Here is an 18,083-nt window from a genome sequence, read left to right on the forward strand (position 1 = left end):
TACATTGTGTCCTTTTACATTTATTTCACCCGATACATACAAGTGATTTCTGAAAATTGTTAGCAACCTGTGGTGCACAACTGGCACATTAGTGTCAAGAAATAAAGCAAATTACAGTTTCTGAAAATCTGAAAGTTTAATACTGTAAACAAAGTAAAACTCTTTATATCATAGACATGGTTTGTACTGATGCCAGTGAAATACTGTGCTAGGTGGTTTGGAATAAGATTAATTATACAGACCCTGAAGATTTCATTTGGCTCCTTTTAATGTGTGCGTGTCATTGCCGGGTTCAATAAATCCACCTCCCTCAAATATTCATTTGGCTTTAAAGTCTTTGGGCCACCAGTCTGGCACGTAGGCTTCCAAAGTCACGGTGGTGTCCTCAGAATCCTTGAGTGTTAGTGGTTCTTTAATGTGAGCAAGGCGGACGAGGCTCAGACCCAGTTCTCCAACTCCAGCCCTGTGGTTTCCGGCTGGCTTGCCAGACTGTGTCTGTAGCGTCACTCCTTCCTCCAGGCCTCTGGCTGGTGCTGACATGCGTATGGGCATCAGACGCTTCCGTACCACTCCTGTGTAATGCGTCCTGGCTGTTAGCTCCTGGCCGATGTAGCAGCCCTTGCTAAAGCTGATGCCCTGCATGTAGACCAGGTTGGACTCCAGGGGAAGCGCCACCCCAGGAGGAAGATCCTTTACCCCCTCAGGAAGTCCTAGCAGAAAGAGAAAAATCAACATTATAGGATGATTATAGGAATCATCTATGATATGGAAATTAACAAATCGTTGACAAAACACAACCATACTGTAAGCTCACATTGTTCTCAAGAACCCAAAGGGGCCCTTTCTGCCTTTTCACAGGGGTTTTCTGACAAAACTACAGAGCATGAGGCATAATGTGAACAACAATCCACTTATAATGCAAAAGTATATATTTTTTTGCCCTAGCACACACACCTGATTCAAATATTGCCCCACAACCTACACACTTAATTGACATAATCAACCAATCATACATTTTTGGCCATTATCTTTGATATGTCTTTCAAATAAAAAGATGCACTTGGTGAAGCAGGTCTACACAAATCCTGCTGTCCCTACAACTGAAAAACGACACTTCTGTTACATTTCCTCCACAAAATGCATACACACAGTTTTTGGAGTATTCTAGATGGCCAATTAGCATAGGTGGGTGCTTACTTCGCTCATTTATTTCCTCACATTGGCTAACAGGGAGATAATTATCACATGCGAACATTAACCCTATATAGGTGCAGTAATTTAAACTTCTGTTGGTTCCAAAAACATACAGCAAATAGTGTATTAACTTTTAGACTGAAAAGTCAAAACCAGAGCCCACTTCATTATTTACTTAAAAGGTACAGTGGAGAGAATAAGTATTTGATACACTGCTGATTTTGCAGGTTTTCCTACTTACAAAGCATGTAGAAGTCTGTTATTTTTATCATAGGTGCTCTTCAACTGTGAGTGATAGAATCAAAAATCCAAAAAATGACATTGTATGATTTTTAAGTAATTAATTAGCATTTTATTGCATGACATAAGTATTTGATACATCAGAAAAGCAGAACTTAATATTTGGTACAGAAACCTTTGTTTGCAATTACAGAGATCATACATTTCCTGAAGTTCTTGACCAGGTTTGCACACACTGTAGCAAAAGGATTTTAAAAAGTTTTGCTGTACTATGTTATGATTCTGTATGATGACAATGTGTGATCTTGGTGTTTATACAGAAGGTAATGATCTAGAAGAATGTAAAGGAGGATCCAGACATTTCAGATTTGCTCAGTTCTCTAATCACTAAGGATAATAATATTGACTGGGTCATGTTGTTAAAGAGTACTGTTTTGTTGCAGTCTACATCCTAATGAGAGTACTGTTTAAGGTTTGATACCAAGGTTTGACATGGTATCAAGAGGATGGATTGTTGTGGAAATTTCTATAACAATGTATTCTCTCTGAGTAAAGGATTGAGTCCCACTGTTAAGATAGGTACAGGAATGTGTGGGACCTGGTATTTGCATAGGGGGCATCTATTGTCTGTCCAGATGCAGATCAATGGGTTTTAGGACAAGATATACAACAGGGGGAGTAAGGTCAGTTTGCCCCTTTGGGTAAACACTACAGTAAACATTATGGCAGGAAGGATAAGGTGGGGGAAGATAGCATTTGACGTGTGTGATAGAACAAAGGGAAAGGTGTTTGATTGACATGAAACAGATGGCAGCATCTTACCACACCCCTTTTTCCTATGTAATAAATACTGTCGAAATGATGTTTTTATTTAGAAACTATCCACCGTTACTTTGTAACCTGTATACTTTCTCCTTGCAAGCAAGATTAAAACCGTTTATTGCGCAATTGATTTCTCCTGTCTTACCTACCATTTTCATAGAATTATTTGGATTTTAGAAATTGCCATCACACCCACTCCTCCATACAGACCTTCTCCAGATCCTTCAGGTTTCGGGGACTTCCAGCTCCCTCCAAAGATTTTCTATTGGGTTCAGGTCTGGAGACTGGCTAGGTCACTCCAGGACCTTGAGATGCTTCTTACGGAGCCACTCCTTAGTTGCCCTGGCTGTGTGTTTCGGGTCGTTGTCATGCTGGAAGACCCAGCCACGACCCCATCTTTAATGCTCTTACTGAGGGAAGGAGCTTGTTGGCCAAGATCTCGCGATACATGGCCTCATCCATCCTCCCCTCAATACGGTGCAGTCGTCCTGTCCCCTTTGCAGAAAAGCATCCCCAAAGAATTATGTTTCCACCTCCATGCTTCACGGTTGGGATGGTGTTCTTGGGGTTGTACTCATCCTTCTTCTTCCTCCAAACATGGCAAATGGAGTTTAGACCAAAAAGCTCTATTTCTGTCTCATCAGACCACATGTCCTTCTCCCATTCCTCCTCTCAACCAGATGGTCATTGGCAAACTTCAGACGAGTCTGGACATGGGCTGGCTTGAGCAGGGGGACCTTGCGTGCGCTGCAGGATTTTAATCCATGACGGCATATTGTGTTACTAATGGTTTTCTTTGAGACTGTGGTCCCAGCTCTCTTCAGGTCATTGACCAGGTCCTGCCGTGTAGTTCTGGGCTAATCCCTCACCTTCCTCGTGATCATTGATGCCCCATGAGGTGAGATCTTGCATGGAGCCCCAGACTGAGGGAGATTGATTGTCATCTTCAACTTCTTTCATTTTCTAATAATTGCGCCAACAGTTGTTGCCTTCTCACCAAGCTGCTTGCCTATTGTCCTATAGCCCATCCCAGCCTTGTGCAGGTCTACAATTTTATCACTGATGTCCTGACACAGCTCTCTGGTCTTGGCCATTGTGGAGAGGTTGGAGTCTGTTTGATTGAGTGTGTGGACAGGTGTCTTTTATAAAGGTAATGAGTTCAAACAGGTGCAGTTAATTCAGTTCATGAGTGGAGAACAGGAGGGCTTCTTAAACAGAAACTAACAGGTCTGTGAGAGCCGGAATTCTTACTGGTTGGTAGGTGATCAAATACTTATGTCATGCAATAAAATGCAAATTAATTATTTAGAAATCATACAATGTGCTTTTCTGGATTATTATTTTTTTAGATTCTGTCTAAAAATTACAGACCTCTACATGCTTTGTAAGTAGGAAAACCTGCAAAATCGGCAGTGTATCAAATACTTGTTCTGCCCACTGTAGCTATAATCAGCGGGTTAGAGCACACAGACGAAAAGACGGAAAAAAACAATTTCCACTATATAAAATGAAGCATTTAGATGGCTTTTCCTACCTATTGCATAGCGGTGCTTGTGGTAATCTTCTGTGTCACCCTGCTGACACAATGGAATAATTTCCAGAGGATGGATTTTGTTGTCCACTACCAACCTCCAGCCCATGGTGTCAGTTCTTGGATCTTCCTCCCACATAACAGCTTTTTCTGGAGCAGTGAGATCTGGCTTCAGCCTCTTTTGACCTGGAGCTATTCCCTGAGGCAACACAGCCCATAGAGCAAGCTCAGGACAGGGGCTAACATTCACCTGACGGCGAATTTTGTACACCTTTAAATGATTCAAAATTGAGTCCTTTAATGTGGTGTCACATTCGACCAGAACACCACAATCCGCTTCTGCATCATTTAACCTGAAAAACAAGACAATAAAACATTTCAGCCATTCTGTGGGGAGCTTAAAATGTATTATGCCTGCTTCTGAATGGAAATGGTACAGTAGCATATACATACCATATATTGGGTCTAGTAGTATAGCATTTAGGCATTATGGTAATTTAGGCCACCAACCTTTTGTATCTGTTTTAACAACAGCGGTGTCCCACAATGGATATTATATGTAATTGGTAGGTGGTTGTAATGGAAAGTGCAATGCCGAACAATGTCCAAGAACTTATTAAATACAATTGTTAAAGAGTAGGAGGAGAAAAAAAAAAAAACACATACGTACGGTACGGTAACTTCTAAGTAACTGAATCGCAATTAAAAACACAGCAGCAGAGATAGATTGAGTGCCAATTAGCAGTGCCTATAAAAGAGGTCTGACAATTACCATTTTAATATTAGTTTTCAAATCAAAATGAAGTGACTAACAATTTAGCCCACAATTTACTCATGACTGACAGATAATGTGTTCAAATAATTCTATTGTTTTCCCGTGGCAGGACTGACCAGTTCTATAGGAACTTTGAGTAATTGGAGTGGTACTACCTAAGATTAAAAAAAAATCTAAATAAAATAAACTAATAGGCTAGTATATATACTAGTTTATTAAAAGAGAGTGACAAGTCTGCATTGTAAGTGCAGAGTCCACAGAGACTACACCAGTGTTTCCCAATCCTGGTCCTGGGGACCCCAAGGGGTGCACATTTGTTTCCACCCTAGCACTCACACTTCATTTAAATATTGCCCCACAAGTTACAAACTTGATTGACGTAATAAACATATCAAATGGCGATGGCCAAATAAAGCTTCATTAGGGTTATTCTAGCATTGGGATATTATGGTGGCAGCATTCAGATTTTCTGTATCACAATAAAAGCCATCATTGAAATTTGTAAGGCAATATAGTTAGTTAATCTAGTCTGTAAAAAAGAACAGACAAACAATATTGGAATGGACATTAAACATAAAATGTACAGACTAGTTTGCTAACTATATTGTCTTTATACATTTTAATGATGGCTTTTATTTTAAAAAGGAAATTCTCAGTTATCGCTGCTAACATAATATCCTGCTGCTAGAAAAACTGTAATGAAGCCTCGTATGGCCATCACTATCAAGTCTTTACTTTTAATCAGGTGTGTGAGTAGTAGGACAAAAACACTTAGGGTTTTGGCCAAAAAGTTAAATTTTAGTTTAATCAGACCACAAATATGTTTGCCACATGGTTAAAGAAAATCTTGTGGGATCAGACGAAATGTCCCGACTTTCACACATGATTGTAAACAAATTCTCTTTCATAATCACTAGTCAGCTCCCTTACACTCAAAAAGTTACTTCTATTTGAACCAGGGAAATGGCAGCATGCATAAAAGCTAACCCCGCAATTGAACAAATACGTTTTTGTGGGATGTGGTAGTTTCAAAACAGAATAAGTATGTTGCATTAGAAATAGCTAATTAAATTCAAATATATAACGTCAGATTTTGAAGGATTTTACATCAGCACTCTGGTAGATGTGCGTGTCCACTGTGAAACGTGATCCAGACAAGCCACGCCCACAATGGGGGTAATGGCTAAACTGTAAACAAAAACACTAGTCCAGTTAGTCATTAACATACTACAAAATGCAGTGGTTAATCGTATTTAAGCAAAGTAACCTTACCTGTACATGATTATGTCATAGAGTGTCCTTCCTTTAACGTTCAACATGTGCGCATACAAAACCTTACGGTCCTCTTCTAAGAGCTCCATGTCATTGGTTACAATCCCTTGAAGAAATGATCGTGTATCTTGGCCTTGAACTTTCAATAACGTCCTGTGTGGAAGATGATAACAAACAAACTGTCCAAGTTCAGTAGTTTTACATGCTTTCTGGCTGTATGTTTTTATGCTAGTCGATCCTGCTGCCGGTCTCAAAGCACCTGTCCACTGGTAACGTTCGCAGCATTTTCTAACGCTTAAATTGCGTGTGAAAAGTAAAGTATTTGGAACCATGGCGGCCCTGGCCAAACAAAAAGTCCACAGACTATGCATTGCAACCAGGAAATGGAATGCTTTAAATAAGTAAATTACAGGTCTTCTTCTTCTTCTGCTGCTTCTGCTGCTTCTTCTTCTTCTGTAATGTTTTGATGTCGGTTGGCACTCCACCTTAATGGTGCACTACCGCCACCCACTGTGCTGGATGGCGGAATTTCGGCGCGAACCGGAGCATACCCAGGTCATACCTTAGCCCACAGTCTATGCCTTAGCCACACTGAACACACACTGCATACTACACTTAAGGTGCATTATCGCCATCAACTGGACTGGAGTGTGGATCAGAGACTTGCAATATCTAAATGACCTACATGGTAAATGTATATGTAAAGTTGGTAACATTTGATAATGAAAGAAAAAGGTATTTTAGCGTTAAATTAATAAATATAGAAATATGTGGGAAAGATAAGCCACTTAATACCTTGCCAAAGCTTTTCCTATTTTCCTATTGATTTGTTGAATGTAGCGTCAACCCAGTGCCACAAATTGTTTGTAGTTTAATAAAATCTATGGAGTTAAGCATCAACCCAGTGACTCTGTGTGAGTGAGTGTGTTCGTCACAGTTCGTGTGTGTGTGTGTCATCTGTGCCCCACAATGTTTCAATACATTTTATAATGTATGTGTCCATGCATCTGATTTTTTCCCTATATAATTAAAAAGGAACAATGACAAATAATTACAGACCAAAAGCATTTTAATCTAGGTTTATTCCTTTTTAAATGAAATACAGGAACAATCTTAACCATTTCAGGCACGTTGGAGTATCATAGTGCTAAAGGCAGAATCATTTACAGTAGATCTACTGTGAAAACAAAGCAGAAACAAATGTCTTCATTACTAATAAAAGCTTTGAAAACTAAAATAATTTTCCAAGAAGAATCCCTAAATGTTGGAAAATGGGGTCAATTAATATGTACGATAGATCTTTTAATAAATGCATTGAACTGTATGTCATGTAAAAGATTTACAATTTCTTTATGTAAAAGCATGCATAACATTTCCTGCAACAAAGAGCAGAAATGTATCTAAGGTAATTCAAGTTTTCAACACAAGAACCAATTTGCTTTTATTTTTTTGTTTTTGTTTAACTTGCAGATTAAAGTCACTGCAGTGTAATGTAGCCTTAAACAATAAAGCCTTGCAAACTAAAGGGAAATACATTTTCTTTAATATGTAGAATAGTGCAACTCTAACATCTGCAAATGGAAGACCATTCACCTATATTTCCCTTTTAAACAAAATCACTTACATACTACCTCAAGCATTGTCAAATCAATCTGTGCATATTTTCTCAAGCAGTTTCAAAACTACTGAAAATGAGTTAAAAAGTGTGTATCTGGACAGTTACAAAGCTCTTGAATGTCTTCCCCTTTCTCAAACATAATCAGGATTCAAACATTGAACAGGGCTTACCACTGCATTGGTTTTAACTAGGCCACAGTTTAAAAAACACCCTTGAATTGTTATGTTTTAAAGACACTGTAAATATATATTTATTTAAATTAATGTAGTTCAACAGGAAGAGTAAATTAATAATCTCAATGAAATAATCCCAAGATTATTGCCAGCATGGTTCATTTCAAAACTCCCTAAAATTTTGTTTGAATAAGCAATATATGAATATACTATATTAACTATATTCAACAGGTTTTTTATGCTTAAAAACCCCCAAATAAAATCAAATATACAGTACTATTGTATTTTGAGGCCCAATTTTTTCTCTCATTTTCTTTACATTGTTCTGAATGTCACAAATATTGCCTATATTGTGTGCTCCTGATCTGACATGTCACACTGTTGTTTTTTGATGGTGACAAAATCAGGCAGTGCAATTGATCATGCTTTTGATAATCAACTGATCATGCAACACTTTCAATGTATTTAACTAATGAGTCAGATCTAACATTTCTTTAATTATCTATACAATGACACGGTCCTTGAAACTGAAATCGAATTATTATACAACAAAGAGTTAATACTTCCTAAATCCATACAGATGACTTTCCGTTTTTTACAATGGTCGCTGATTTCTCTGTAGTGGCTGATTTTGGCCGGGCTCCTTGTTTCTCCTGGGCTGTGTTGACCCTGTTCTGCTCTGCCATGGTACCACCAGACATTGGACTACTTGTCCTTGAGGTGGGCTGGTTCTGTTTTGTGTTGTAAGTCTGGAAGGCCATGTCAAGCTGCTCCTGTGCCACCCGTAGGTGGCGGTGCAGGCTGGCCAGGTCAGAGGGAATGTTCTCATCTGGACTCGTGCACTCTTGATTAGGTTCCTGGGAATCATTGGCCATGTTTTGCTCGTGGTGCGTTATTAGACTGTTGTGAATTATCCTGTTGGGCTTGTCTGACTTCATGACGAGATTGTAACCAGGGGGAGATGCAGGGATGTTACGGGAGTATGGGTAGCTGTACGAGGGCTGTCGCACTCCCTGGTTCCTCTTCTTGCGGAGAGTGTCCCTGAACGTGCCGATGCCAAGGTGAAACATCTCACACACGTTAAGGAACAGGCAGAGACAGCTGACTACATACATGATGAGCAGGAAGATGGTCTTCTCTGTGGGCCGAGAGATGAAGCAATCCACCTTGTGGGGACAGGGCTCCTTATTGCACACATATGACGGATTAACACGGAAGCCATAAAGAAGATACTGGCCTGCCAAGAAGCCAATCTCAAACACAGCTCGGGACAGCAGCTGCAAGACATAAATCCTCATCAAACCCTCTCGCATGATCCGCCGGCGGCCATCGTGTTTCTGAGGTTTGGCCGGCTCGAGTTTGACCTCTTGAACTTCCGCCACGTCCTCCTCGTATATCATGGGCTCGACATCGTCGTCCTCTTCCGGCACCTCTTCAAGTGGATGGCTCTCCTTCCACCTATTAGCCTGAAGGGGTTTTCTCCGACGGTACCTTCGGCGCTCCACCTCTGAGGTGCGGGCTATCTTGTGGATGGCATAGCCCAGGTACATGACCGACGGGGTGGATATCATGATGATCTGGAAAACCCAGAAGCGGACATGTGAGAGGGGGGCAAAGGCATCGTAGCACACATTGTCGCAGCCAGGCTGCTTGGTGTTACAGGTGAACTTGGTCTGCTCATCTGAGTAGATGGACTCTCCCCCTACGGCGGTCAGCACAATGCGGAAGATGATGAGCACCGTCAGCCACACTTTCCCCACAAAGGTGGAGTGATTGTGGATCTCCTCCAGAAGACGAGTAAGAAAGCTCCAGCTCATGGTGGTCATAGAGGCTTTTCAACTACAGTCTGGGAACACAGAGACATTGAAATAAGGATAAATACTTTCATTTAATTGAATGAAAAACACATTTAAGAACAATTATATTATTCCTTTAAAATATGTTTGTGTGCCAATCCCACTGTAACCAGAAGCGACAGAGGTTACAATTTTTATTCACTTTTCATGTATTAAGTATGGACCCAGAACATCATTGAGAAAAATTATTCACTCAACTTTTGCTATATTAGTATATGATGCCTTACTTGCTTTCTGAGGCAAGCTGAGGAAAGATATATCTTAATGATCCCCAGGCTGTCAGCAGTCAAGATGATCCAATTATATTCACACAACACTGTCCACCAAGGAGCTTGACATGCAAGACCTCAGAGGGATAAACAAAACATATTAATGTTAATTAAAAGCAACAGCTATGAGAAACCAGGCCTGAATGGCTCGTAGCTGTCCCTGACCAAAGTCCTCCTGGTTGTGCTGCAGATCAAGTTGCTGACTGGTGATTCTGGCTGCCACTGATCTCACCCCACCTGATTGCTCCTGTCCTTGTCCACCTGGTCAAGCAGCTGATTATGATTGGATTATGTTAATAGACACAGCCCACATGCATTCCAAAATTATTATAATAATGTACTCGTATAATCTTCAGCCAGAAGAGGACTGGCTACCCCTCAAATTCTGGTTCCTCACTAGGTTTCTTCTTTAGTTCCAACCTACTAGGCAATTTTTCTTAGCCACTGTGAATCAACTCAGTTGTTGCTGGCTATTTGGGGTTCAGGCTGGATATCTGTAAAAGCACTTTGTGACAACTGCTGGTGTAAAAAGGGCTTTATAAGATAAAGTTGATTGAATTTAACTGATGAGATAATCCGTAGGCCGGTGTGAAATTAAATAAATACTTGACAAACCATTTCCACTCAATGCCATTTGGGAACAATTATATAATAATAATTATTATTATTAGAATTGTAACTTAGGTTTTTCTTGTATCATCTTTCTTAATCAATATGACTCTCAGCCACACAACTACTAAGCCTTATTTTAAATAAATGCAATAATCTATTTAGCTAAAACAATGGCAAAATTATAAGTGAACCTGGATGTGTGATAATTAGTAGCACACATCCTAATATAGAGTAAGTGTTACAGAATGTTTGCACAATATACTGTAGATATGACTAAAAATATTTTACTGTTGTCATACTGTAATTTTCTTTTTAGATAAAATGTAATGAATTTGTTTATCTGATAAAAAAAAAAAATCAATCGGTTACATTATCAGCAAACATATTGTGATTAGATTCAATGTACTTAAAAATTATCCAAATTATTATTTCTTATTTCAGGACTATCATTAATTCAGAGATAATCCAGAAATAAAATAACGATTAGAATTTTGGACAGGTTACTAGTAACTCATTTAATTTAGAATGTAACCAATCCAACCCAATAGTATATGAAAAATAAAATGTGAATGTATCTGTTTGCTACTCTTATTCTGAAAGATAATCTCTATACATTCCATTAAGGGATCTGCTACTCTTAGATTGACAGTTGCATTTGAATTTAAAAGAAGACAAGGCCATGTATACAGTTAAGTCCGGAGATAATTGGACACTGACACAAGTTTTGTTATTTTTGCTGTTTACCAAAAAATATTAAAGTTAAAGTTACAGTTAAATAATTAATATGGGCTTAAAGTCTCTCATATTTAATTGGAGGGTATTCACATCCAGATTGAAGGAAGTGTTTAGGAATTACAACGCTTTAATATGTAGCCCCCTCTTTTTCAAAGGAGCAAAAGTAATTGGACAATTGACTCAAAAGCTGTTTCATGGACATGTGTGGGATATTCCTTTGTTATTGCAGGTGAAAGGTGTGGATTTGATTCCAGGTGTGGCATTCGCATTTAGAAACTGTTGATGTGAACCCAGAACATGTGGTCAAAGGAGCTCTCAATGTAAGTGAAACAGGCCATCCTTGGGCTGCAAAAAAATAAAATATTCCATCAGAGAGATAGTAGGAACATTAGGAGTGGCCAAGTCAACAGTTTGGTACATTCTTAGAAAAAAAGAGCACACTGTTGAGCTCTGCAAAACAGAAAGGCCTGGACGTCCACGGAAGTCAACAGTGGTGGATGATTGTAGGATCCTTTCCATGGTAAAGAAACCCCTTCACACATCCAGCCAAGTGAAGAACACTCTCCAGGAGGTAGGCATATCATTATCCAAGTCTACCATAAAGAGAAGACTTCACAAGAGAAAAATCAGAGGGTTCAACACAAGGGGGCCAGAATAGACTTAGTAAAAAAATAAAAAATAAAAAAAGGAATCCCAGTTCTGGAACAGTATTCTTTGGACAGATGAAACTAAGATCAACCTGTACCAGAATGATGGGAAGAGAAAAGTATGGAGAATGCTTGGAACAGCTCATGATCCGAAGCACACTACATCATCTGTAAAAGACAGTGGAGGCAGTGTGATGGCATGGACATACATGGCTTCCAATGGCACTGGGTCACTAGTGTTTATTGATGATGTGACAGAAGAGAGAAGCAGCCAGATAAATTCTGAAGTGCATAGGGATGTATTGTCTGCCCAGATTCGGCCAAATTCGGCTAAGTTGATTGGAAGGCGTTTTACTTTACAGATGGAAAATGACCCAAAACATACTGTGAAAGCAACCCAGGAGTTTTTAAGGAAAATAAGTGGAATATTCTGCAATGGCCGAGTTAATCACCTGATCTCAGCCCGATCGAGCATGCAATTCTCTTGCTGAAGACAAAACCTAAGCCACAAACAAACAACAACCTGAAGACAGCTGCAAGAAAAGGCCTGGCAAAGCATTACAAAAGAAGAAAGCCAGCATTTGGTGATGTCCATGCGTTCCAGACCTCAAGCAGTCATTTCCTGCAAATGATTCTTGACAAAGTATTAAAAATAAACATTTTATTTCTGATTGTGTTGATTTGTCCAATTATATTTGAGCCCCTGATATAAGGGGATTGTGTAAGAAAATGGTTGCAATTCCTAAACGTTTTTGTTCAACCCCTTGAATTAAAGCTGAAAGCCCTGCACTTCAATTGCATCTCGGTTGTTTAATTTGAAATCCATTGTTTTGTTTCCAAATATTTTCGGACCAAATTGTATCTTCTCCCAGGATGTTGTCCCACTGATGTCCCTATTCCACCTTCTTCAAAAATCATACTGACAGCCTGCATTTTATGGTGTGGTGTGATATCTCTGTGCTGCCATCTGAGTTAATGAGACAAATTGTTTATCTGTCTAGCTGCCACATGGCCTGCACTCCACATTTACCAGCTGATGGTATGTGCATATTTGTCTAGAACACATTCATCTGTATATCATATATCCATATATCATTGTACATACTATACTATATACTTACTATATAGTCATGACAAAGTATATATTTAGTTTACATTTACTCAAAGAATACACTGTGTCTTTACATTAGTATACCTACCTCCTCCATCTACCATGAAGTCTTCCTTATTGTTTCCCTGCTTTCAAACAGAAATACTTCTGGGCAAATGGAAAGTCCCACTGGAATCCTATTCATGCACATTGGTTTTGTAGTTAATGGACTGCACAATACAAGATATGCATTCCCTTGACACTTTGACTGAATTTCTACAAAGGATTTAGTGACGATTAGCTTTGCAACTGCGTGACACAGCATGACAACCCAAATATGATTTGTCAACCAACTGCTGTATAGAAGGTTAATATGTTAATACATCTATGACCATTGTGTTTCACATCTACTTTTGTAAATACCTCTTTTTCAGACTTGCATAGCCACTGGATAATAAAAGATTTATGGTAGAAACACAAAGTTTGCCAAGTGAAACATTGCCTGTTTCAAACCCTTAAATTAGTGCAGTCTGTTAAAGCAATTTTACAGTGATATAACTATTTCAATGTGTTTCGATATGTCTATGTCGTCTCCAAAGTAAACCATACGTACTGTGCATATCTGAATCAGTCTTACATTAAAAGCGAAAATCATTGACAGTGAGACAAATGTCAGCAAGAAAAGAAACCTGTTCACTTCCAAGAAATACTACTCTTCGACTTCTGGTCGTCAGTACAGGAATAAGATCAATCCTATTACTCCACCTATGATGACTGTTAGATGTGGCAGTGCATGTGAACCATCACAAACTCCAAAAAGACACCCAGCTGTAAGCTGCCCTGTGTACTCGGAGCATGCGCAGACCAGCTGGCAGTTGTCCTCACAGAAATCTTCAACCTCTCCCTGACCCAGTCTGTAATACTAACTAACTTTAAGCAGACCTCCATAATACATGTCCAAAAGCACAAATGCAACCTGCCTAACTTATAACAGTAGCCACTTAATGCTTGAAAGGCTGTTATCACAGACGCTATCCAATTTGCACACCAACCCAACAGATTTATAGATTACACATTTTTAACTGCACTTCCCACTGCCTTCTCTAACCAGAACAAGAGCAATTCTTATCCAAGAAAGCTGATCATTGACTATAGTTCAGTGTTAAAAACCTGTGGTCAATTCACATCAGTTGGGTTGAAGGGGCGGAGGAAAACTTCTAGTTTCTTGGTGTCCACATCACTGACAAGGGTAACATAATACACACACTCAGACAGAACAGTGAATAAAGTGTATCTGAGCCTCATTCCTGTTAGAAGGCTGCAATATTTGCTATGGGCCATCAGAACCTCCAAATGATTTACAGCTGCAGCATCATGAGCATCTTGTAAGGCTGGAAAAGAGGAAAGAAGATACGGTACAGTTGTTCTCATTAAGTTTTCTCACACCTGTGGCTTTTTAAATTGCAATTAGTGTCTGTGTATGAATAGTCAGTGAGTTTGTTAGCTCTCACGTGGATGCACTGAGCAGGCTAGATACTGAGCCATGGGGAGCAGAAAAGAACTGTCAAAAGACCTGCGTAACAAGGTAATGGAACTTTGTAAAGATGGAAAAGGATATTAAAAGATATCCAAAGCCTTGGAAATGCCAGTCAGTATTGTTCAATCACTTGTGGAAAATTCAGGGATCTCTTGATACCAAGCCCAAGTCAGTTAGACCAAGAAAGATTTCAGCCAAAATGTGGTTGTTTCATGGAGCACAATACGATGATACTTGCACAAAAATGAGCTGCATGGTCGAGCTGCCAAAAATAAGTCTTTACTGCGCCAGTGCCACAAAAAAGCCTGGTTACAACTCCTTGACACGCCTCACAGCTTCTGGCACACTGTAATTAGGAGTGACAAGACCAAGAGCGAGAGGAGAGGGGTCAACAAGATCTATAGTGAACAGAATACCATCCCCACTGTGAAACATGGTGGTGGCTCACTGATGGTTGGGGGTGTGTGAGCTCTAAAGGCACGAGGAATCTTGTGAAATCTTTTGCAAGATGAATACAGCATGTTATCAGAAAATACTGGCAGACAATTTGCATTCTTCTGCACGAAAGTGCACATGGGACCCTCTTGGACTTTCCTGCACGACAATGAACCTAAGCACAAGGCCATGTTGACCCTCCAGTGGTTACAACAGAAAAAGGTGAAGGTCCTGGAGTGGCCATCACACTCCTGACCTTAATATCATCAAGCCACTCTGGGGTGATCTCAAACGTGCAGTTCATGCAAGACGACCAAAGACTTTGCATGACCTGTAGCCATTTTGCCAAGACGAACGGGCAGCTTTACCATCTGCAAGAATTTGGGGCCTCATAAACAACTATTACAAAAGAATGCACACTGTCATTGATGCTAAGGGGGCAATACACAGTATTAAGAACTAAGGGTATGCAGACTTTTGAACACGGGTCAGTAAAATGTTTTTTTTGTTGCCACGTCTTGTTTTATGATTGTGCCATTCTGTTATGACCTACAGTTAAATGTGAAACCCATAAGAAATAAAATAAATGTGTTTTGCCTTCTTACTAATCTTTTCTTAAAAAAAATTGCATATATTTCCAATTATCCAAGGGTATGCAAACTTTTGAGCACAACTGTATGTAAACGTTTTTAATGCAGTAGATTATTGACAGTTGACTCCCAGATTCAAAAAATCAAGACCAGCAAAATGCCACATAATCAAGATGATCTACCGAGCTCTGATGATTATTATGTTTATGCAGTGTGCACTTCACATGTGGCAAGCTCTTGGCAGACTACCTTTTCCGTGACCCGAATGGAGCTGTGTTGTTCTCAAGCTGGATTTAAATACCCAATATCATCATTTAGAATTACCCTCAGGTCCAATGTAACAAGTTCTGCAAGGCTTCTCCACAGTGAGACAAAATGAGTGACGACATCCTAGTCCACAGGCCTAAAAATATTTTCAGAAATTCAGAGGTTCACAGTCTACTGGGCATTTGTTGTTTATACAGATTATTCTTCCCAGTCATCAAATACCATAAAAAACTATTGATCATCTTCAACAAAATGAAAAACACATTCCAAGAGACTGCAATCATAGTTATCACAGAGCCTGAACCAGAAACCCCACTCTGTGACAGTGGCAAACATGTAAAGTAACACATTTTAACAGAGCAAAACCTTCAACACTCAAATTGGGAGACACTGTACTTGTCAGCACGACAAAGGAAAACTCCAGACTCCCGATGAAGTGAGAATTAAAGCATTATGTCTGCCAAAGAGCTTCCACAGTGATGTTCAATACCAATTGACCTTTGCCCTGTGATCAGACTGGACACCACCTACTTGGGAATCTGATCCAGAATTTAAACAGGGTCCAATGAACAGCTTAAAACAGGGATGTTTCCAGGCCTAACCAGGAACAAGAAAAACCTCCAGGGAAACATCCCACAACATCTCAAGAAGGGATTTCATTGGGCCCTGGATTAATGTCCATTCTTAGCCACCCTGCATTGAATCTATTTTTAGCCATTTTATTTCATACTTTTCCTGGCATATCTACTATGACAGTAATAGATAGATATTTTGTCTTTTTAGAATTTGTAAAATCTATTAATGATTTTAGGCTATTTATCTAAATCAAATATGGAACATTCTTAGTAAAGTAAATTATGTATAAACTGAATGCTATAATGAAATTTGGCTATCAACATTTGAAACTGAGCCAGGATTATTTTATATTTTCAAAACAACTTTATGGTACTGTATTAAAATAATAGTAATCTAGTGTGATATGATCAGTTAAGAGATTATTGATTTATTAGTGATAACTTGATTTATTTACACTGATTAATCTTTATTTTGAACAAGGCTTAAACTAAGGGCTATGATATATTGTACTTTTGAAGTGGGTTGATTAGAAATACATATGTTGAGGAAATTCATTTATTTTTGTCAGATACAGATGAATTCCTTGATGTTTACATATTCTGTTACATGGCTGCAATCCATATCACTTTTTGGGTAGGTAAATTAAATTTACTTTAAGGCAAGGCATCTAAGATGCTCCCAGGTCATTGCTGTTAATGAAAATGGGTAAAAAAAAAAAAAAAAAAGTGGTGCCCTTTGAGTCCCCAGTACCATTCATGTTGTATTTTGAATATATTTGGACAAATACTTGTTCCATTTGGATTTTCATGTTTGGTCAATTGTTATTTATTCTTAATAAAATGTTATGGGCTTCTAATTTGGTTAAAGAGGTAAATGGAATTTTGCCATGTCCCCAGTGTTGTTCATTTTTACTTCTATCTAACAAAATAACAATTGAAAACATATATTTCCAAGTATTTCATTATAATAATTTTTTTCCAGTCTTGATCAAAATATATAATACATTTTTATCTAAATGGTAATATTTAGAACAAAAAATAAGGATTTATGTTTGTCCTCGGCAGTCACTTTTGACCCTGTTGAGATGCTTTTAAGTCCCTTTAAGAAAAACATATATTTCCCAGTTACATCACTCTCATGAGGGGACATCACATCAGTGGAGGGAAAACTGTGGTAAACTGTGTGATTTTCTACTTCACTTACTATCTGATTTTTATGTTTTTATTAAGTGAGTTTGATGTGTTTGAACATAATGTGTCCACCCCGTTAGGCCTAAATATAGAGGAGATCAAACAAATTGAATCATTTAAAAAAAATATATAATGTAATTTTTCATGAAGAATTCAAGGTCATGCTAGCTATTATGCTAACACAGGAAGGCTAAAAGCTAACTTTAGCATAAAATGTCCGCCCTCTTAGAGTCCACCCTGTTAGCCATATTCAACTAACAGGGTGGAAACCAACCTAACAAGGTGGACATGTATATAGTAATGTTGACAAGATGTGTTTCCCTAAGCAGTGTTTCCCCTACATGCATTCAACAGCGAAGGTTTTTAATACATTATGTGATCATCCAGGAACAACCCAGGGCCCACTGTACCAGCAGAAGGTCTGCCGATCTGTCTGAGGATTTCATTCTGGTACCAGACAGCAGTCAGGGTATCGTTGGCTAGCATGTGGAGGTCTGTTGCGACCCTCCAAGGATTTGCCTCCCCAGACAATCACTGACCCACCGCCAAACCGGTTATGCTGCATGATGTTGCAGGCAAAACAACTACATATTTGGTCATTTGAGAAGTGAAGAAATTAGAAATGTTTTGTTATGCTGCTGTCCACCCTATTAG

The 18,083-nt window shown here is 39.0% G+C and overlaps 2 protein-coding genes across 4 annotated transcripts in view; both read right to left on the reverse strand.

The window, feature by feature from the left end:
- Positions 1-4: 4 nt before the first annotated feature.
- Positions 5-6,298, reverse strand: iba57 (iron-sulfur cluster assembly factor IBA57). Its single transcript, XM_010886180.4, has 3 exons — positions 5,835-6,298; positions 3,791-4,140; positions 5-710 (listed from the first exon to the last, which is right to left on the reverse strand). The coding sequence occupies exons 1-3, from the start codon at positions 6,203-6,205 to the stop codon at positions 319-321; spliced, it is 1,113 nt and encodes a 370-aa protein (XP_010884482.1). The 5' UTR covers positions 6,206-6,298; the 3' UTR covers positions 5-318.
- Positions 6,299-6,899: 601 nt separating this feature from the next.
- Positions 6,900-18,083, reverse strand: part of cx47.1 (connexin 47.1) — a 42,861-nt gene continuing 31,677 nt past the window's right edge. For 2 of the 3 annotated variants that reach the window (XM_010886194.2, XM_010886211.3), the window contains exon 2: positions 6,900-9,471. In XM_010886194.2, coding sequence (XP_010884496.1) covers positions 8,192-9,451 — 1,260 coding nt within the window. In that variant the 5' untranslated portion in view covers positions 9,452-9,471 and the 3' untranslated portion in view covers positions 6,900-8,191. Of the gene's footprint in view, positions 9,472-9,708; positions 9,828-18,083 lie in introns of all 3 variants that reach the window. The other variant, XM_020045341.1, reaches the window with a different exon arrangement.

The sequence above is a fragment of the Esox lucius genome, chromosome 3 (genome assembly GCF_011004845.1).
Source record: "Esox lucius isolate fEsoLuc1 chromosome 3, fEsoLuc1.pri, whole genome shotgun sequence".
NCBI classification, from domain to species: domain Eukaryota; kingdom Metazoa; phylum Chordata; class Actinopteri; order Esociformes; family Esocidae; genus Esox; species Esox lucius.

Excerpts from the sequence above, each read along its gene's own strand:
- iba57 (XM_010886180.4), bottom strand. The coding sequence starts at position 6,205 with ATGCATAGTCTGTGGACTTTTTGTTTGGCCAGGGCCGCCATGGTTCCA. Across the intron at positions 4,141-5,834 it reads TATGACATAATCATGTACAG|GTTAAATGATGCAGAAGCGG; the intron begins GTAAGGTTACTT and ends CTTGTTTTTCAG. Across the intron at positions 711-3,790 it reads CAAGCACCGCTATGCAATAG|GACTTCCTGAGGGGGTAAAG; the intron begins GTAGGAAAAGCC and ends TCTTTCTGCTAG.